A 22804-nucleotide genomic window follows, 5' to 3' on the forward strand; every position below is an offset into this window, starting at 1 on the left:
CTATCTACTTCAGCATTTTTATTGCTGCTGGCTAGTGCAAGCCGAACAGCTCCATGAGTCAGTGGGCAGGGCTACTGAATTACACGTGCTTATTATTCTGTTGGTCAGGATGAAGCACACAATCATTTTCTGGGCCTGGTCTCTATAAAAGCTTTTCTTTGACTAACAAGGAAATTTTCAGCTCTGAAACTTACAGGATATTCTTATATTACCATGAAGTTTTATATGTCAAAAGCTCAAGGGAAAGTTGATTTCTCAGTTCATCACCCCTTTAAAAAACACCTTGATAATGGTGTTATATTATATTTTTTAATTATAAAAATAATGGTGTTATATTAAGTGCGTCTATTCTGGTTTTCTCAATATTCAAATTCTTGCAGTGTGTAAGACTGTCTAGCAGCCTGTGAATTTAAACGTTCTGCAAAGTTGTAAAGTCAAAAGTACGAGATAAAAAACATTTTTGTCTCCCAAAAGAAAGAATTAACTCTGAACTGCCTATACGAGTAGTTTATATTCTGCAACTCACTGCGTTATGGTTCTATGCCACTAGAAAATGCATTTGCATAATTCCCACCTGTTGTAAATTATTCACAACAGACTGGCCATATGGCCAATCAGAGCAGAGTAGCTTGTGGAAAGGAGGGATTTAGAAAGACTGATTCATCCGACAAGTAATTTTCTCATTTTGAGAATCATTTGAGAATCTTTGAACACCGTGGTGATGTGCAATGTATATTATGAGAACATGAACGTGTTTTTTGACCGTTGATGCATGTAGTAGGAGACCTCCACAACAAAATTAGGAGCCTTTAAAATAGTATAATTGGGGCACTTTAAAGAATAACTTCACATGGAAACTTCAACTACAAAGAATAGGAAGGCACTGTTTGATTTTTGCTACACTGATGTTTGTGATAGCCATCTACTAACCGTGACCCCAACCAGACATAACAATAGTGGTATGACCTTAAAATTCAAGGTAACTGACTTTTAGACTTCAATAAGTAGCATTATGAATTCACATTCAGGACGATGCCAAGAATAACATAAATCAGATTAAACATTAATTTGATATAAGTTGAGGACAAAAAAAAAACCTCATGCCAAGTCAGGTGGTTGACATCCACAACAGCCTGGTTAAGTTTTACCTACACTGTAAAGTTTAGCTGGGAATAAATGTCTGGAAGTTCCTTGACTCTAACTTGCAATGTGATTGGATCACACCATCCTGGTTTGCAAGAATCAACCAATAAGATTTTTTTGTAATGTAAATGAGGTGCCCTCAGATCACGCTTTGGAACATGATCTATAGACCTATAGACAAAAAAGCTAGTAGAGTCGCTCCTGGATCGGTGAGTTTGAGTAGAGAGAAATTGAGCATGTGAGAAGGAAGGGTAAATGTCGGACATTGACCCATTAATGGAATTACTTCCAGACTTTGGCTTCACCCTGCGTGCCTCTCTTTCAAGTTGTGCATGTGGAGACCAGGGCAGAAAGGTTTCAGGAGTTGTTATGCCTGAATTTATTGAGAAACAATCCACACATGAGGGGAGCGGAAATTAAAGTGAATGTTTATCCAAGAACACTAATCGGGGGGATTAGTTTTTTATTTTTTTATTTATCCAAACAAAACATAATTTGATATATTAAATTACATTTACATTACGTCATTTCAATGTATTAGTATCATCAAAACCAAGATGTTGGTGCTGCTAAAACCAAGATTTTAAAGACATGTAAAGCTGCTGTGTTTATTGCGAAAAGCGCTATACAAACAAATTAATCTTAAGATTTGACAATAATGAAATTCACCTGGGAAGTTTTTTGAACTCTGTGTTTATATCCATGTTTCTCATGGATTGATTCTGATTGGTTGTTTCCTTTATTCAGCCAGCTCCAGTGAAACCTAATCAAAGCTGCTCCTCTTCCTGTTAGTTTTAACTTCCAGATGGCAGACAAACCACGGCATTGTCCAAACATTTGATGTATCGGTATATAAATAACAGACCTGGACAATCAGCTTCAGTCGTCAAGGGACTCAAACAGGAAATCCGTCACTTCAAATTGTTGCAAATTACAGCACAATTAGTATACTGTTTAAAAGAAAAAACTTTTTTTAACCGTATAAAACATGGTCACAATTTTACTTTTTGCAATGGTAAATTGGTTGAATATTTATTTAAAATGTGTGTTTAAGTATTTTAATAATTTTGTACTGTAAAACCACATGCATAATTATGTGATCAATCAAAGACTTAAGATATGCAAAGATAGTGCACTCATATTACTACACTGTAAAGAATATTGTTGTTTTAACTTTAAAAAAGTAAGTAGCCTAGTTGCTTTAAAATTGTGAGTTTATTGAAATTAGAAATGTGAGTTGATACAATGACGGAAATTGGTTTAATAAATAGAAACTCAAAATATTATTGTATCTGAACCACATAAAAAATGTGATACAGTGTTGAAATAGCACGATTTGACAATTTCACTGCATCATCACCAATAAAACGCACACAATTACCCAATATACGTACATTTTTTAAATTATATTTGAATAAAGGTTGTCGATTCTTAAACATGTTCATTGTATTAACTAAAATTTTAAATTTCAATGAACTCAAAATTAATGCAACCAGGTAACATATTTTTTAAATATTTTTTGTGTATTGAAGTGTATGGGAGAAAGTGCCACAGCCACAATATGACTGGCTAAATAAGTCCTGCCTTCTGAGTCACTGCCTTTAGAAGTTCTAGTTTTACTTTTGCCGTTTTATTTTTAACAGTATTTTACAGCGAAAATTACAAAAAAAATGTAGTTGATACAATAAAGGAAATTTTTGTTTTATAAATAGAAACTCAAAATATTATTGTATCTGAACCACATTAAAAATTTGATGAATCATTAAAATAGCACAATTTAGCATGTGTGACTGCAGCATCACAAATACAACACAAACAATTACCCAATATGCATAGAAAATCTTGTAATAATATTTGAATAAAGGTTGTCGATTCTCAAACATTTTCGTTGCATTAACTATTTTTTTAAATTTCAATAAACTCAAATATTTTAATTTTTTACAGTGCAGTAAACTAATAAACAGCTTTTCATTGTAGCATTGATTAAAATATTTGTACTGCAATATATTACTGCAACTGCATAGGTTATGCTAATTCTGTTCCTATTTCTTATATATTTTGACATTCCTGGCATACCATAGTTACATTGTGCACCTTTAAAAACATATCCAAATCTTTAAATATGAATAACTAGCCCCTGGACCCATGGGAAACCTTGTAACCTTGAAACCACATGGGCATGGTGTGACTTCAACCACGAGATCACATGACCATCAATACCCACAGACTATACATATACTTGTCTCTCTGCCAATGATTACCTCCTGCTATACAAAGACAGGAACACTTTTTTTAACCACCCTAGCGAAGACAGACACAAATGCAAATCCCATAAATTACATCAAAAAAAGTTCAGGGTTGAAAAGTCTATGATCACAAATTAATATCTATCTATATTGCTTTCTTGTCTAATGTCATATTGATGTTCATCTGAAGCAATTCTGACCTTTTGAACAAAAAAAAGGAAAAAAAAAAAGGGGGGGGGGGGGGTCATATGTTTTGTGTGGTCTCAGACTGACACACTGAATAAATGTCAGTCTATAACTTTACATAATATGTAAGATATCTTTAATCCTTGTAAAATGGTTCTGCTCTCCAGGCTTGCTACTTAAAACAATCATTTCCATGTCAGTTGGAATAGAAAAAAAAAAGATTACTAGGATTTAAAGATGGCATTACTGTTATCAACCTTCTTTATTACATTTATCATGGTAGCTCTAGGTGTACTTGTTGATTTTTTATTTTTTTATTTTTTTAAACAATCAATAAAATGTGCATCATGTGCAGCTCCTCTGTGTGCAAAACTGTGCCTATTAACAGGGCATTGACCTGCACTAAAATACCCCACGCAGTTCACTGAATTCATGTTTGGACAAAGACAAATCTAATACAATAACAACAACAGCACTTGAAGTACAAGTCTCACTTTAAAAAAAGATTTTCTAAATGAATATGATAGCTTATCTCCAAAAGCAGCTGCTTTTACCACCAAATGTTTTAATTACTATTGTTAAAAATTAAAATAGCATTCAATTAAGTTCAAAAGATAATTGTTTTTACACACACATTTACATACATACATGCATACACACACACACACACACACACACACCCACACACACACCCACCCACACACACACACACACACACGTCAGGTATAACGTAAGGATTTGAGTGAGTTTGACTAGGGCCAAATTGTGATGGTTAGACGACTGGGTCAGATCATCTCCAAAACTGCAGCTCTTCTGGGGTGTTCCCGGTCTGCAGTGGTCAGTGTCTATCAAAAGTGGTCCAAGAAAGGAAGAGGGGTGAACCAGCGACAGGGTTATGGGTGGCCAAGGCTCATTGATGCACGTGGGGAGCGAAGGCTGGCCATGTGTGGTCCGATCAAACAGACGAGCTACTGTAGCTCAAACTGATAAAGAAGTTAATGCTGGGTTTTCGCAGAAAGGGGCCAGAAGCAGCATTTTTAAAAAATAATTATAGTGAGGTTTTTCATTAAAATAAAAAATTTAAACAGTCCTATGGTTTTATTTATCAGGACATAATAAAAAAATCTGGTACTTGGCAGGTCTTAAAATTAGGTAGAAACAACCTCAGATAAACAACACATGACATAATATACTGTGTCATTATTTACTTAATAAAACTAGGCCAAAATGGAAAAGCCATGAGTGACAAATTATGTACAACCTTACTGCTTCCATAGGGGTTAAGAGGGTAAGTTTCGGTCAGGCGCTTCTAAGCAAATGTCTTTGATTAACTGATGATCAACAAGTGGGAGCACCTCTATAAAAGCTGAAGTTCTGGCAGTTTGCTGGTCTGGAGCATTCAGGTGTGTGTTAACACAATTCCAAGGAAGAAAGACCTCAGCAATGATCTTAGAGAAGCAATTATTGCTGTCATCAATCTGAGAAAGGCTATATGACCATTTCCAAACTATTTGAAAGTCATTCCTTCTACAGTGAGAAAACGTATTCACTAAGTGGAAAACGTTCAAGACAGTTGCCAATCTTCCCAGGAGTGGATGTCTAAGCAAATTTAACCCAAGGTCAAAATTAGCCAATGATTTACTCACCCTTAAGCCATCCTAGGTGTATATGAATTTCTTCTTACAGATGAATACAATCTGAGTTATATAGAAAAATGTCCTGGTTCTTCCAAGCTTTATAATGGCAGTTACTTCCTGGTTTAAGGGGTAGTTCACCCAAAAATGAAAATGTGATGCTAATCTGCTTACATCCAGGGTACGTACATACACGTACATACGAATCCATTTTAAACCCTGTGGCTCGTGGCAACACACTGATGTCTTAAGACACAAACCGATTGGTTTCTGCGAGAAACTGAACAGTATTTATGTAATTTTTTTACTGCATATCAGACGAATATCATCTAGTATTCCCAACGCCATTACTTCCGTTGAGTAAGGTTAAAGGCCTGGCGCAATTATAGATTTATTTACATAGAGGCCTCATTCGACCGATCCGCGCAGGCACTATTGAGGAATCTATATGGCGTTTTGGTCAATTGAATCAAAAGTGAACGACACTAAATACAGGTGTAAACGGAGTCTAAAATTTTGTGAGCTTGTCTAGTTTCAACCACTTCCAAAGGTAGTCGAAAAAGCATTTGACCGGATTGCTTTCATAGTGTAAATGCTCATGTGGGCGAACACAAAAGACCACCTACTCTCCACCAACTGACCTAATGCCTAAACATTATGGGAAGCGCGCCAGACTTTGTCAGCATTAAGACCTAAGTTTGGTTTGAAAATGAAAACGGTACAAAGCACAATGTTCTCACGCCATTCCTGATTTTAAACATGCACTGACTGTGTTCGGTGTAGTCTTGCGGCCATCTGAGCAGAAATAAAAGCTGATGTTCTCCATATGTTTCTCTGCCGTCTCCGGTCGCGTTCATATGTAAATTGCATGAGCTTATTTTGGCCATTAGATTGAAAGAATCTGAAAAAAACATACATTTACCACCCCATACACCCTCATCTTGAAGAAATCAGGATGTCAAGTGATCAGAAATCCACTTGTAAATGGGAATGTGTAAATGGTAATGTGTCTCCCTTGTCTACTTGTGATCCGACCAACCAAAACATCTTAATACCATGTGTAAACGGGACCTAAGTGAAGAAAGAAATGCGTTTTATAATCACTTACCCACATCATCCTCATGATAAATGATGGAATGGTGGTCAGAGTTGGAGGTGGCGTATCTGTCTGTGGGCTCAACATAGAACGTCCCATTGGCTGTTGTGATAGAGCCTTCAAACTGACCCTCAACAACAGAACCTTGACAGGAGGATTTAGTGTCATCTATAAGACAGAAAACATTTTTATCTTAGTAACATTAATAATAGAGAACAAACTGTGCCAAAACAAGAAGTCCTACCTTCGAGTACTCCTGAGTATATGTGAGAAAGATCCACCATCTGAGTTTCATCTTCTGACTGGACCATGAAATCTTCTGTGAAGTCATTTACATCTGGCTTGAGACGCAGGTGGAATGGTCTACAAAGGAAGTCATGGTTGATAAAAGTTTGTAAGTGGATATTCAAGTATGGTGGGATAATCTAAGTGTCTGGATACCATAGGTAGCCAAGCCTACCTTTGAAATGCGTTGAAGTCTAGACGAAGCTCTTGGTTGTTGTTTAGATGTGCCTCACGTCGGATGCGCTGATGTTGTTGTTTTAAGAGCTTTCGGTCATAAGACAGGCCTTCGTAGTGTTTTATGTACTTGCTAATGTCTTGTAAAGCTTCTGAAATATTTGGAACAAAATAGTTGGTTGAAATCGAGTCCAATTTAGTTACCACAAACAAGCAACTAAACCCCGACGTAGTTTAGTTTTGTATTGAGTAAATCACAAAGTGTTTATTTTTTCTTAATTGTTTTTCAAAGTAAAAAACATTCGCTAGAAGAGACTAAACAGGCGTCGAGCGTTGACGCATCTCTCGCGCATCTTCTTGCGCACGTGAAAAGCCACGTCAAAATAAAAGTTTTTTGTATCAAATAAAACGTTTGTTTTATTTTTTTTATTTTATTTTTTTATGGAACATTTTCTATTTACGAAATTAAAGAACCTCTTAAAGATTATGTTGACTGGAGTGATGCTTCTCTCGCTGCTTTTCACCATCTCACACATTTTCTTGCGCGTCAAAGTAAGTTTTTTTTTATTGAACATTTTCAATTTACAATGAAGCATGTAATGTATATTAAAGGGTTAGTGCACCCCAAAATGAAATGTATGTCATTACACACCCTAATGTCGTTCCACACCCATAAGTCTGAGAGCGTTTCCAAGTGTATACACACTATACTGTCCATGTCCAGAAAGGGAATAAAAACATCATCAAAGTAACGTTAGTCCAAATGTGACATCAGTTGATTAATTAGAATATCTTGAAGCATCGAAAATACATTTTGGTCCAAAAATAACAAAAACTACTACTTTATTCAGCATTGTCTTCTCTTCCTTGTTTGTGTTCAATACTCAAATAAAGATTCAAAAGGTTATGAATCAGTGAATCGATCATTCGGATCGTCAATGTCCCGTGATTTCAGCAGTTTGGCATGTGATCCGAATCATGAATCAATACGCTGATTCACAACCATTCGAATCTTTATTTGAGGACTGAACACAAACAAGGAAGAGAACAATGCTGAATAAAGTAGTTTTTGTTATTTTTGTAACAAAATGTATTTTCGATGCTTAAAGAGATTCTAATTAACCAACTGATGTCACAAATGGACTACTCTGATGATGTTTATAATACCTTTCTGGACATGGACAGTAGTGTATGCACGCTTCTGACTAAATATAAAATATCTTAAACTGTTTGCTAATTGCGAATTTATATCTCGCAATTGTGCTATATAGACAGAACTTGCAATTCTGAGAATAAAAGTCATATTATATCGCAATTAAATTTTATAATTTGCAATTACGATTTTATATCACAGAGTTCTGAGATTTGTGGGAATTGTGAGATAAGTCGCAATAACCTTCTTTTTTTGTGGCGGAAGTAAGCCTCAGTTTAGGCTTGTTTAGCATGTTTTTGTTAGTTTGTTTGTGTTTTAGCAACTGTCAGTTGTCAGCCATTTCCGTTTATTACATAAAATGCATCGACACTCCTGTTGTAATTCTGTGTGAACAGCTTATAAAGCTCACATAATTGTACAGCGTTTTGAGTGGCTCAAGTCGAAAGAACCTACCTCTCTTGATAATAATTTTTGGACAAAAATCTTAACTTTGTCCATTTTATCGTCTATCAAAGGAAAATCGGTTTACTTGTAAAAGTAATAGCATACCTCACCACCACATGCCATACAAACGGCGCAGGTCAAGTTACATGACAAAGTGTAATACTATGGTTTGTTCAAATCCCTAACCCATAAGTATGAACAACAACAGTGTTGCTTAGATCCCTAACTATGATTAAAAGTTTTCTTATATCTGAGTAAGAAAAGAACGTCTTATTTGGATGCAGGCAAGTTGAGGCAAACTACAAAGAAAGAGGCCAAAAAACCTTTAGTAATCTAGACGAATGTCCTTACATTAACCTCAGTTAAGCCCACCACCTGCAAAACAAAGCATAGAGACATCTTACCTGTAAAATGTCCTCTAGATAAAATATATATCAGCAGACAAATCTTGGAAACACTCAAAAGTGTGGCTACCATGTCTTAGCTTATAGATGCTTGAAACCTATTCAGGAATGTTTCTAGTTTCACATGCCTGAACTTCACTAACTAGGCATATACAGACTTGTAGATCTGTTTTGAAGGAGGAACACAATTTGAATTCAGTTTCTAAAGTATAATGGGAATCTTTAATGAGGTTTGCTAAGAGAAACACAATGACATGTTGGGGCCCCTATATCCATAATCGTCCAAAGGCTATTTTTTTCTTTTGGGAAACTTCCAGAACTTTCATTGTATAGTTGACTGCAGGGGAGAACAGAAATTCTCATGAGTGTGTAGTACAGTAATTGAATTTCCAGCTCTGCTCAGGTTTTGTTCCAAATGGCTTGGTCCACATGTCGACATATTTGCAGAAGAGAACATGTGCCAGTTAAAACAGCCAAACACCGCTCAGACCTGAAACAACGGACAATATCATTAGAACTGAGGACAATCAACAATTCTTGGATAATAGTTCTGACAGTGTTGCACAGAGCACACATTTATGAAGGATCTCTTGGCACATTTCAGCAGTATGATATATAATGAAAGTTTTATGGCCCCCAGGTTTTTCTAGGAATGAAAATCTATGTCTGGCTCCACCTCAAAAACCTTAAGTCTGGATGTGATTGGCCACCAATGCACGGCCTGATCTAAGTTAGTGACATCATTCAAACTGCCTCCCCAGAAGGCATCACTTTAGGCAGAGGTTACTTTAGGACATTGTGGAACTGACTTCACCAACTTGTCTGTTACACGTCACTGGAGTCTCTTCAGTTCCTTTGAATCATTGATCTTTATTGACATATTTATTGGAATTACCCTACTACAACAGTTAATCATATTGAATTACCATTACAATTATGAATTCCCACCCCCAACTAAAAGTTGCACTGCAGTGGTTTGTATTAAACAATCTTCCACAACATTACCATGGCTAATTTCAAGCAAGCAATGTGCAATATCCCCTGTGGAGCCAGTTTGTTGTCATCATGGTTAACTAAAAACAGCTTCAGGAATGAAAGTAGAGCCTCAAATTTGGGACGCCGCCACTCCCCTAACCAATAACTTAAATTTTGACATTTGAACTATAAGGAATTACCTCATGGGATCAGGAAATACACCAACATAAAATATTCAGGAAACAGTTTAGTGAGAAAATGGGAACTTGAGGGTTATTATTAGATATACTAGTGATTGAATACTTCAGTGAATAGACTTGCACAAGGTGACCTTTTGATATTCTGACATGATATTTAAAACCCATGTAAAAAGTACATTTATTTATAAAGGTTCATTAGATAAAAAGCCACAGTCCTCCTACGACATGGAAGTCCAGCTCTGAATAGTCAAGATGTATTGAGCAATTGGCTGGTGGTCATTGTAATGCCATCCACTTGCTACATTTAGTGTTGCAATATGCTAATAAAAGAATCGCAATCTGTAACCAAGACTATAGAGATGTCACACCTTATTAGCTGTTTGCTAAGGCAACCATCCCCATTACATTAACCCCAAGTACTAAATTAACCTGTTCAGACTGGATGGTATGAAACACTAGCATAGCTTCTTAGAAAAATTAAATCTACTTGCATTCTCACAGGTCTGCCAGCATTCTTCAATTCCTCCAATATTGCTTAGAGTAAGAACGCCACCTAGTGGCAACACAATGCAATCGCGTATCATAAGACAAGAGAGTACCTCCTTTATGTAAAGAAAACTCCACAATTTTATTGAAACATCAAAAACAACTGAACAAATCCATGGTTTCAAAGACAGGTTTCATTTTAGCAAAACATTCCTGAGCATTCAACAAGTGAAAAACAGAAAAGCCTAAAATCTAAAGATGTGGAATGGAGGGGAGGAAGAAAAAAAAACTAAAAATCTCAAACTTTACACAATGTAACCAATTATCTGTTTGTCTTTACACCATGAAAATAAAAGTGGACTTAAAAATACAATTACAAAGCATGATTGGCAATGTACAAGCTGCAAAGTTTCTTTTTCACAGAACAGATACACAAGGGGTTTTAAATTAATAGCGTCGACCAAAGGCTCCGCCACCCTGTATTCCACTACCCTGAATCATCTGATTCGGTCGATTTAAGGCTCCAGCGAGTGCCTGGGTCGTTCCAGTCTGCATGTATCCACCTCGGCTACAGAGTAGACAATGAAAAGAACATTATATTCCCATGATCATTTACAAAAGTTAAGTCTAGCCGAGACAACAACAAAAAGAGCTTAAATCTTGATACCTTGCCATTCCACCTCGTGCCATGTGACTCTGTCCTGGGACACCTCGGTCTCCTCCTAAAAAGAAAGGTATTAGGTTAGAAGGGAGGATATCATGTCTTCTTTTGATCTTAATAGAAAAAATATCAGACATACCTTGCCAGTTTCTGTCTCCATCCATTTTGCGTCCAGGCTCCCAGTCCCTGTTGTCACGACTTTAAACAGGAAGCAGAGCAAAAGAAATGAGTGAGGGGAATTCACGACCATTTAATGAAGCGGCACATCTGACTAGACGAGACAAAGTCTTACCTCCCTGGCCCCGGCCTCATAGGATTCATTCCACGCTTGTCGAAGCCACCACCCCAGTTGTCACGATTGTCCCTGCCATGTCTGTCCCGATCTGAAAAGTGCTATAAATTGAGAAAGGAGGATGAGATGTTTTCCAATACTTGAGGAACAAAACTAATAATGGTCTGTGAAGGTCTTTTCTTACCTGGTTGTCTCGGTCTCCTGACAAACCACCTCGGTTGTCCCTCCTGTTTGTAAGGGGGGATGAAGATCATTACGATACAAGAGCAAAATATATAGACAAATATCTAGATAGTTGACTGTAGTTACACAGAGCTGGCGTTACCTGTCCATCATCACATCATCCTGATAGCGGCTGCGGTCTCTGTGGTCAAAGTCTTGGTAGCGGTCTTGGCGTCCAAAATCTGACCGTCCATAGCGATCATCCATTGTCATTCTCTTCATCTGCCAGTCATCTTTTCTGTAGAAAATAAATAAATAAAATGGGAATACAGAAACTTCGAATCCTACAGTCGAGGGCTGCACGATATATCGAACTTATCAAAACGTGGCAAATGTACATATTGCGATATGCATATGGCAATGGCTTACGATAACGGAATGATTAAGAAAAGTCTAAGATTTAGGTCGGAGCAGACTGCAGATAGGACAGATTGGACACCGTTTCATACGTGTGACATGCATAATGTTATTAGGCGTAATGAGTCAAGTACTCGTGCATATAGGAAGACACCACTTGGAAACCTGAAGGCACAGGGATATGTTCACAACCAGATTGGTAGGCTTTTATTACATATATTTTGTGATGCAACTTACCGAACATCCAAATCAATGCGGTGTGCTGGGCTAAATACACTTTCTATATGTGCATAGCCTACATATGATATTTTGACCAGCTGAGAACTCGTGAAGAGCTTATAAAATCTGCAGTATTTCCCACTCATAAACTAATTTGTGGTGGCTAGTAATATTTATTGAATATTTTGAGGAGATCTTTTGGTACTAAATATTTGTGCAATAATTATGGTCCATTAATGACTTAACATCTTTTTCTTCTAATATTTATATTACACTTAGTGTAGTAATTAAGGTTAAAATAGAGAATTCCAACACATAGAGGCAAATTAGAGTCATTGTGTGACTGAAAAAAATTCTCTCATTTGTAATGCCATTACCCATGAAGTGCCAGCATGGCTCTTTAATAAATAATAGTCAAGGTGCTTATTGCAGATCATAACTGCTTACTTATTTTTAGGTTTTATATTTGAATACATGTTAGACATGGTCAAATACTAGATTTCTTTAAATGTGAAATTTTAAAACGTTGATAACGTCTGACATGGACAAACACAGATGAAGATCTGCTAGGGTTCTGAGGCCTGTACTAAACTGTGATGGTTTGTTTTAATCAAACCAAACAAGCCAAGTGTGAACACAAAGCATTATCCCATTGCATATCAATATATTATTGCATAACTCTTCAATATGGTGCAGCCCTACCACAGCCAAAGCTGACAAATCAAGATGCTCCTGCTTAGTGGACTTACCCAAGGAGTCAAGTAGAGTTGCAAGTGGGTGTGGAAAACTTGTCTTTTACTTGTTTGGCAAAACTGTTCGGCAACCCTACTCTATGCATACCTGCCATCCATGTCGTAAGGCCTCTTGATGGGACGTCGGTCCTGTTCAAAGCGGAGCTGATCCTGTTGCCGCCTCAGCTCCTCCCTCTCCCGATGGATGCGTTCCTGCTCGCGCCGCCGCTCAAACTCAATCCGGAGGCGTTCACGCTCCAGGAACTCACGCTCCCTGCGGTCGGCATCCAGCCGCTGCTTCTCCACCTCCAAAAAGTTGCGCTTCCTCAATAGTCTCTCCCTCTCCTCGCGCTCCCGGAAGAGGCGGATGCGCTCACGTTCCGAACGGCTGTCACGGTCTCGCTCGCTGCGTCATAAATAAACACCAGTTGGAAAATTGCTAGATTAATTTTATATCAAGACTAAATCAGGGCTGAAAAGATAGAAGCATCACATTTACCCAGAGTGCCTGCGTCTCTCCACCTCTCTAATCTCTCGTTCCCTCTGCCTCTGACGCTCTCTCTCTCTTTGCTCCTTAATTTGGTCGAATGACAAAATGTCCTTCCTATCCTTGCTGGAGGATTTACGGTCACGACTCTTAGTGCTCTGAAACAAAGATTGGTGTTTAATTTTAACACTTGGAAAACAATACAAAGCAGTCAGAATCAAAACTGTTTTTTAAAAACACAACATACTCGTTCTTTGCTTTTTGTTTTCACGCTGATGACTGGCTCTCCTTTCGACTTGTCCATCACGACAGTCCGCTCACCTCCTTGCTCTGTAACGGCAAGATTGAACCATTAAGATCTGGATACCTTTGCATTTTACTTAAGATGGTAACAAATGTGAATGCCAGCTAATCTTATTACCTTTTCCTTCAGAGTTTTCAGACTTCTCGTCCTTGTTCTCAGATCTGCAAGGAAGAAACCATATGATGAGACCATTACAGTTATTTGTCATGCAGGGATGCCTGTAAACACCATTGATCTACAACTTACTTTTCGGTCTTTGAGTCTGAGGAGTGTCTTCTGTCACTGCCAGGCTTTTTGGTATCGATTTTGTCAGCAGGTTTCTTTCCAGCAGGCTCGTTCTTGGCCTGAATACGTATCAATCAAAAAGCTCAGTCTTTTTGCCACTCAGTAGGCGTAACCGCAGTCATTCCGGCCAACGGTGACATCACATGCATACAATACAAAAGCAAAATCACATACCCTTTCTACTGAAATCATCCGGCCATGCAGTTCAGTTCTGTGCAGATGGCTGATGCACTTGGTAGCTTCCTCAGTAGAGCACATCGTAACAAACCCATAGCAGCGAGCGCCTGGGCTTCGGGCGTTCGTTACTACTTTCGCACCAACAACCTGCAAGCAGTACCAAACATGGATCAAGACACTGCCCAACTCAAAGACAACATTTCCAATGTGTAGGTTTCTATAATATGCAGACCTTGCCATATTTGCTGAAAAGATTCTTTAGATCTGTCGCTCTAGTGGTAGAAGAGAGTCCACTGACCCAGAGGTTCCTTCCACTAGCAGCAGCACTACCTGATGGGGAGCAATACCATTTAATCAATTTAATAAGCCCAGAAACGTATTTCTTGGTCAAAGGTAGTAGTTCATTGCACACCCACTTTTATCATCTTTCGACTCAGGCTTGGTTGATGTATCCTCATCACCGCTAGAGAAAAGGAAATTGGTATTATGAGAAATTGAATGGGCAATATGAATGGGATCACCAGTGTTGATTAACAAATACCCACCTAGTGAACACACAACCTCAGTCAATGAACAAAGATTTGGATATTACAACTTGAATAGTCATGTGAAGCCCAATTACATTAAACATACCCTGGACTAAGATGGCAAACCAAATTTCTGGTACATTACTTTTTGAAGGTAAAAATAAATAAAATCAAGACAAAATGGTAGACGAAATGCGCAGTCGTTTACACCTCCCAAGAGCACCCATATTTGTTAACAAAGGAGCCAATGAAACAGAGAAAGCCATTGTTCTAGTAGACAGAAAACAACAAACCTCTTTTTCTGATCATCACCACCCTGTACAGAGGACTCTTTGACTTCTGAGGACTCAGCAGGTTCAGTCTTCTTGCATTCCTCGTCCGCTTCTCCTTTAGACGCCATTTCCGAATCAACTGCGCTTTCGATATCGCGCAGACATGTTTCGCTAGCATTAGCGGCCTGAGTGGAAGTGCTCTCAGAGTCCACCAAATTGTCCTGAACATTTTCTTGTTCCTTGCTTGTCGGATCGACTTCACTTTGCTTTGATGCGTCAACATCCATTTCGCAGGCTGATGATTCTGCTTCCAAATTGGCGGCCTCCTCTGCGTTAGCAAGGTCGTGCACATTGTCTTCCTCTTTGTGAGAATCCCAGACTGAAGATTTCTCGTCTTCAGTCGGCTCTTCAGCGAAGTCTTCCTTAAGCGGCTCTGATATACAAGACCCGGCTACTTTCTCACTTTCTACGGATTTAACAGGAATAGAATGGCACAGAGTTTAATCACTTCTGAGACATTGCAATGTTATCGTGGAACTGGAATAGGACGTGGCCCTCTGCTTTCTCATACACAAGCAAAGGCAAGCTACCCTATGAAGAGACTGGAAAAACCAAAGCGAGAACAAGCAACAAGCTTCCAGACAACAGTCCATTTCTTTTCAGTTCACCTGCACCCTGAAGCAGAGGGCGCACTGTTGACTAGGGAAAGCCACAAGACCTCCACCACATTCAAGTGTCCACCGTCGACTTTAGTACTTGAAATGTCCACGATAAGGAAGAAGCAGCTTGTGCTGTCTTTACAGGAAATGTGTTTTTCAAACAAGCAAATGGTCCATAAGTGAAATCTCCAATTAACAAACTTTTGAGTCCTACAGAGATTGTGCTTCAGCATGATCCAGGTCTTCTTTTCTTCTCTTCGTTGTCTTCTTTAAGCAACCTAGAAACACTAAATTGCATCTGCAACAACCATTTAAACCAACCAATGTACTAACTGAAACGGATTACTGGCTCTCTGCATATCGGTGCCTTCCACAAAAAAAAAGCATGCGAGTGACTACAACATTGATAGTATAACATCAACAATGCAGAAAGCCATTAATCAACTTTGGATTTCCAGTCTCTTTTCTTGAATAACCTTTTACATTTACACTTAAGAACCCTAAGGCTTCACCCTGAATTTAAGAGGAATCCAAGAACCCCATACAGTACCTTTTTCGCTTTTTGGGTCCTCACATCCATGCTCTCCATCATCCTCCTGCTAAAGATAGAAAATGAGTAAAGACCAAGAAAAGAAACCCAACCATAGGTGAAATTTGCAGGTGGGACATGTGGCCAGCAGTTTTTGCCATGGTCAATATTGTCCCCCGCCCACTTTTTGAAACACCTTTGTGGCATGGATGCACCTAATACAAAAGCAAGTTCTCGTTGCCACTTATAATAAAGACGAGTGCTTCCATCTATCATACACTATTCATTCTGGTGAAATCACAAAACAAGATGCACATAAACTTCTCTGTCTCTGTTCTTGATATTTTAGGGCTGAAAATAATCAAAGATATTTGAAAATTAACAAAGACATTTACTTTACTGTTTTACCCTTCTTTCTTACCACAAGGGCCATTTGGAATTCCTAAAGACAGAGGTGTTGATAGCACCCAAATTCTGTAGGCCAAGATGTGGGCACATCAAGAGTCTATGAATGGTCACACTTGTAATGTGACAATTTGTACTTTTTACTCTTTTTTTTCAGTGGGTGAAGATGTAATAATCTGAATAGTCACTTTGAATGTCTTACATTTGGGTTTCAATCACATGGTAAAGGAAGGGATAAAAGAAGATTGAACTGTTGTTCTTATTTAACCTGCAATCACAAATGCAGTGATGGAGAGCTATCTTTCCTCATTCGCCTCGTGTTTAGATTTCATTTGATTTCACATTGGAATCAAATCACATAGCTAAATCCGCTGACATGAAATTTCTATATAGTAGTATACTCACATGGTGTGGTTTAACCGTGCTGAGCAACACTGGTAAAATGACGCTATGCTCTGCACACATTCTCTGATAATAATAGCTTTGTAGGACCTTACAGCTTTTAAGACCCGTTTTATTAACTAGATGAAACATTAGTAAACCATAGTAGATCGAATTTCTTTAATTAGAGCAAGCAGTCTCGAACGAGCAAGAAAACACAACACGTAGATCGCGGACTAACATGATGTTTGGCTGAAGCTATAGGACTTCCAGGATCCGATCACGTTGTGATCATGGCATGCTTTTATCTAATGTCATTTAAAAGTTCAACCAATGGAGGTATGGTGGGTGGGTATAATGGGTTGCAACTAGGGCTGGGTTTCGATTCAAATTTCAAGAATCGATTCAAATCCGATTCTCAAGATCTTGAATCGATTATCATTATTCGATCTTCGAGATTTAGATAAGTGTTTTTAAAGAAAGCATTTTTTCCAGCTGTTTCCTGAATTACAGGACTGTAGTTATGCAACATATTGATACTATTATTATAGACATGGATTAATGGAGTACTGATGGTTGTAAAGAATAATGCCCCTTCCAGAGTGTTCTAGTCAGCGAACGCGCTGTGGAGAGGGCCATGACAAGACAGCCATTACAACTTCCTTGGCAGTAAGAGTGCACTGCAGTGAGAACGGCTGTGACGTAAGCCGCGTTCTCGACATATCCAGCAGCCCAAGTTCGCTCGTCTAACTTACTCAAGTATTTGGAACGAGAGAAGAGGAAGAGTGAGGAAAACTCAGCCTGTCCACGGCTCTTCTTCAGCGTGGTGGTATAGTGACGAGAGTGTCAGCTTCAGTTTGTTTATCTACTCTAGTATTCTCTGTCCGTGGCGTTTCTGGAGTTTTCAAAGCTGCCATGTTCGTTGTTTTAATGTCTTTCCACCTCGGGCGCATGCGTGAATTCAATTGCAAATTAGAATTCACAGGGAAAATGTAGGCCTATTATTAAATCGATCCTCTGAGTTACGGATCGATTTTTAGAAATAAATATGAAAAACGATTCAGAATTGGTGAATCGATTTTTCTCAACACAGCCCTAGTTGCAACGATGTGCTGGGAGCCATCGGACAGTTTTACAGCTGGAGCTAGGGCTGCACAATAATAGTAAAAATGATAATCACGATTATTTTGTCAAAAAGGGTGATGTTGTTTACCAACCTACACTTCACCCAAAAGGCCTGTAGGTGGCACACCGACTTCATTTAACCAACTATGATGACATCCTTAGACGGTAAATCAATACAAAACACATGGTTTTGGTCAACGCTTCGTAATCTGTATTCACATTAGATTTTTAAAGCAAAAATTTGTTTGCAAATGAGACGAACCACAGATTCAGATTGCCCAAGAAATTCTTAAAGCAAAGAACAATGATTTAAAAAAAATGTCTGTGGCCAGGGATATTCTAAAACGCTTAACGTGAAAAATGCTTAATGTGGCTTAACGCACTGACAGTGATATTAAAAGACCAAACTCTGTAAAAATCATAAACCAAAGGCTACTGTACAGCAAAGCAGTTGAGCCCAGAATATGAACACAACGCATTTAATTACACGTTGTGTTTTCCTCCTATAGAAAACTGTTATAAAGAAAAAGCTTAACGTTAATGTAGCCTAGGCTACTAGTGATATTAAACAATGTATGCTTTATTAGTCTTTAATGTTTACTAAGTTTGGTCTTTTAATGTCACTGTAGCCAACATTAAGCCACGCGTTTTCTTTATGGGAGGAAAATGCTTAATTACACATGTTGCTTTCCTATTCAGGGCTCATCTGCTTTTCTGTACATAGTATGCTTTAATATGGTGTTCACTAGTATGTGTTGGTAAGTTAACAACACTGTCTTCGTTAATTAAGCCATGTTAAGCTTTTTTCACATTTTCATGTTGCATTTTAGAACTTACCAGTGGCGATTTTTTTAACTGATTCACATTATGAAAACTGCTAAAACCTTTAGGAACTTTAAAAAATAAAACAGCGAAACTCGTACTATTATTTCCAATAATTCTAAATAAGGTTCCTTTTCCCGATTGAATTGTCACATCTGCTGCAAAGGTGCGTTTATTCTGCAAACAGTAAGGTGGAAATCCGTGCATTTGTTGAAATTCATTGCTGAAGGTTTGATCATGGCAGATTTAGTCACACAAATAGCACAAGTGTCTTGTGAAGAAACAAAGACTGGCTATCCTTGAAAAAGCAAGTTTTAAGGATAAATAACAAGTGGGCCAATATTGTGACGATTATTTGAAATCAATCGACACAAGCAGATATCGTTATCACGATTAAAATACGATTAATCGTGCAACCCTAGCTGGAGTACGCTTGGATTGGTTTGAATGGATTGGGCATAGCTTGATGACGCCAAGTTTGAGCGCAGAATCTTGGGTCATGTGGTTTTCACCTTAATCAGTGGGAAAGAATCGGAATGGGACTTGGGCAGAAATCATGTTCATGAATGTGATTATTAACGTTACTGCAGTATGAAGCAGAGCAGGGCCGCTGTAGCGATTGAAGTGTAACACGGCTCGGGAGCAGCGGAACTTTTATTATGACGGGACACAGTCGCCGGCGCCATTTCTGCTTTTCCGGTCATGAGTATGAGGTAATGGAGCTCTGTTTATCATATTAGATGCATTTAAGTGTGTTTAAAATGATGTTATGACGTTACTCTGTGCTTTCGCTCAGCAGCTGCTTTGACACTTGTTCACACTGCTAAGAATAAAGCATTTCTGACAAACAAAACCGAGGGTAGCGCAGATATGACGCAATTGACAGGCGTAATTGACTCCCTCAGACGTCCCGGTTCCTTGGTTAAAAAAAAAGCAATTTTCTCACAATTTACAAATAGTTGGAAACATGGATATAGTAAGAACTCAACTGAACAAAATATATAACACTTGCGGGGTGAGTTCTGGATATTTTACTGCAAAAATTCTACATAGTACACCTTTGATACATTTAGAATACGTAACTACGGCACACTTGCTTAATTTTCTCTCACGTGTCTGCTACATGTGTTTTGCGCATTAGCCGCACGCACCTCAAAACTATACGCTCTAATGACCTTGCTTAATCGACACATTCTATAAATTAAATTAACACCAGTTAAGACGTTGCTCTCATACGAGGAAAAATTTATGCTCGTATGGTTGCGGCTCACAGCATGTGAGAGAAATTACGAGACGAGGAAGTTAAGAGCACCTGACAACCTCCCTATAGTCGTGCCGTGTACCTGCTGCTTTGATGCGATTATACTCGTAACGTGTGCAGTGTCCGAACTCGCACAGTGTGCACCCACCTATAATCGATCGCTGATTAATCAATAGCATCCCTACACTGAAGCCGAAGGAACAAACCCCCTCCCCCCAAAAGGTTAACGTCCTTGAATACCTGACACGGAGCTTCCTGGTTCTCATCCATCTCTACGTCATTAGCCTTTATTTCCTGAAAGCCAAAGAAAGCATCACTCAATGTGCAATAAGAACTAGAGTTATTATTGTAAACAAAAACAGTTGTGTTAACTGAAATAAAGCTAAAATAATAATAATCTACAAGTCAAAAATAAATTATATTTCTTATCGGCTAATGTTAAAACCTCACCTCCTCAGATTTACTCATGATGGCATCATCAGCATCCTCCGCATCGTGGTTATTTGTGGCATCCTCCCTCAGGCTGCCTGTATTTCCATCATCTGACAAGGTGTCTAGGACCTCCTCATCATATTCGTCTTCATCAGTCCCACCTCCATTGCCCATATCGGCTTCATCCAGAACATTCATGTCCATGATATCCATATCATGAATGTTCTCTGGCATAGCATCTGAGTCCTCCTGAAGCAGGTAAAGAAAGATATTAGTTTTGACCACCCTAGGCAAAATAACTCAACACAGTCTGGATCATATCCGTCAAGAACTTCTGAGCACCTGGCCATCAACGGAGTCCTCCTCAAGGGTGCAATCTTCAGGTTCATCTTTGCCCTTTCCTATAGACAGAAATAAATAAATACCATTGATCTCAAACCAACTTAAATTCATCATGAAATCAAAATATATTGCTCTCCCTATCTGTAGTTTTAGCTAAAAATAAGCAAAATCATGAATATTTCCATTCTGGTGTCATCAGTGCCCTGTGCGTAGGGGAAAAGCACAGTCCATTCCTGATGGAATACCAAATTTAGCATTCTAATGAACGGTGCTTTTTGTTAAAGGGCTAGTTCACCCACAAATGAAAATGATCCTATCATTTACTCACTCTCAAGCTATTCTAGGTGTATTATATATATATATATTTCAGCCAAACACAATCAGTAATATAAAAATTAAAAAAATATCCTGGCTCTTCCAAGCTTTATAATGCCAAGAGTGAATAGTACCAATAGAAAAACATCCATATTTATATCTTTATAAACCTATAATCACTGGCTTCCCGTAACAGCCGTATGTGAGTCCAGTTCCAGTGGAAAAGTGAACTCTGAACCTTTTTTTTTTTTTACATAACTCTTGTTTGGCTGAAATAAAGTCATATAGCCTACACCTAGGATGGCTTGAAGGTGAGTAAATAATGGGATTTTCATTTTTGGGTGAACTAACCCTTTATCTATCACAACATCAGTATTGTGTATAGAGTATTGTGTGCATTGTTACACCCCTAATATTTGAATGAAAAACATAAAGAAAGAAATATCAATACATCACATCTCGCCTTTACCTTTTGGAGTTCGTCGGGGTGTTTTCTTGGGTGTTATCTCAAGGTGTACAACAATCTCATCTGGATTTCCGCCCTCTTCTTCAATTGCCTGAAACGAAAGTATGACACAGTCAAAAGCACGCATCAATTCAACCCATTATACCCATTGTTTACAGCGTCACAACAACCCATTTTTATTCTACACTGACGCTGCATATATGCATATTACGTAAGACTAGAATTCAAAGCATCTTGTAAAGCCAGTTTGATGTCTGAAACAGTAGTGTGTTGACGTTATATACACAATATATACACAACCCTAACGTTATTTATGGCGCGCATAACAAATGATTCGTAATAACGTTAATCAAAAACATCATAGCAATAAAACTAGAGCACGAATATAAACGGAACATGCGGTAAACATCCACCCCTGTAACTAAAACCATGCAAAGCATGGTTTATTTATATGTAATATATCTCGGGGTCCACTTGCCTTTTTGAGTCTCTCAGAAAGCAGGCTTTTATTGCCGCTGATGTCGAGATTCCGGCGCTTCAGCTCGGCCTTCAAATCGATCACTCTCAGCTCCGATAACTTACGAACCCCCGCCTCCACAGGCCCCACATCTGCGGTCGAAGAGTCTGACATGTTTTCAGATTGTGAATTTTATCGTGGAAATACACCAATGAGTCTCTTTCTACCCCGCGCACACTCACCGGATTTGAGACAGAACACGATAGCCAGCGTTTCTCACTCGAAGCAAAATGGCGCATACCACTACAGCCCTGCGCATGCGTCTGCCTTGGCGCATGCGCATAAGCGTCATCAGATTCGCGGTCGGCGACTGGAGCTCAACCAACGCGGGAAAGTGAGAATTCCTTGCTGATATTATTTTGTAAATTATTCCAAGAATGTAACAATGTTTTATGTTTTATACATTCCAGGTGTGGGTAGATTTAGAATATTATAGGTGCAAGACTATTTGACAGTTTTAAAACAGCTGGGATTTTTGGAGAAAAAAATCCTATTTAAAGGATTAGTTCACCCAATTTTGAAAATTCTGTCAATAATTGCTTACCCTAATGTCGTTCGACACCCGTAAGACCTCCATTCATCTTCAGAAC

General features: G+C 38.4%; 2 protein-coding genes across 2 annotated transcripts in view; both read right to left on the reverse strand.

Annotated features, from left to right (window-relative positions):
• The window catches only part of si:ch1073-396h14.1 (disintegrin and metalloproteinase domain-containing protein 10), a 30887-nt gene extending 22007 nt beyond the window's left edge, over nt 1-8880 (reverse strand). The window contains exons 1-4 of the mRNA XM_067415769.1: nt 8766-8880; nt 6766-6916; nt 6550-6668; nt 6318-6473 (exon numbers count right to left, since the gene is read on the reverse strand). Of these exons, the coding sequence (XP_067271870.1) occupies nt 6318-6473; nt 6550-6668; nt 6766-6916; nt 8766-8838 (499 nt within the window). The 5' untranslated portion in view covers nt 8839-8880. The remainder of the gene's footprint in view (nt 1-6317; nt 6474-6549; nt 6669-6765; nt 6917-8765) is intronic.
• Nucleotides 8881-10518: 1638 nt separating this feature from the next.
• safb (scaffold attachment factor B) lies at nt 10519-22466 on the reverse strand. Its single transcript, XM_067415771.1, has 21 exons — nt 22176-22466; nt 21701-21788; nt 20917-20975; nt 20593-20823; nt 20383-20436; nt 16170-16218; nt 14982-15426; nt 14578-14624; nt 14394-14491; nt 14159-14308; nt 13946-14043; nt 13817-13860; nt 13643-13725; nt 13408-13553; nt 13018-13314; nt 11705-11839; nt 11564-11606; nt 11380-11480; nt 11227-11285; nt 11094-11148; nt 10519-10994 (listed from the first exon to the last, which is right to left on the reverse strand). The coding sequence occupies exons 1-21, from the start codon at nt 22326-22328 to the stop codon at nt 10874-10876; spliced, it is 2556 nt and encodes an 851-aa protein (XP_067271872.1). The 5' UTR covers nt 22329-22466; the 3' UTR covers nt 10519-10873.
• Between the last annotated feature and the right edge of the window lie 338 nt (nt 22467-22804).

This window comes from Pseudorasbora parva, chromosome 14, assembly GCF_024679245.1.
Source record: "Pseudorasbora parva isolate DD20220531a chromosome 14, ASM2467924v1, whole genome shotgun sequence".
Lineage (NCBI taxonomy): Eukaryota > Metazoa > Chordata > Actinopteri > Cypriniformes > Gobionidae > Pseudorasbora > Pseudorasbora parva.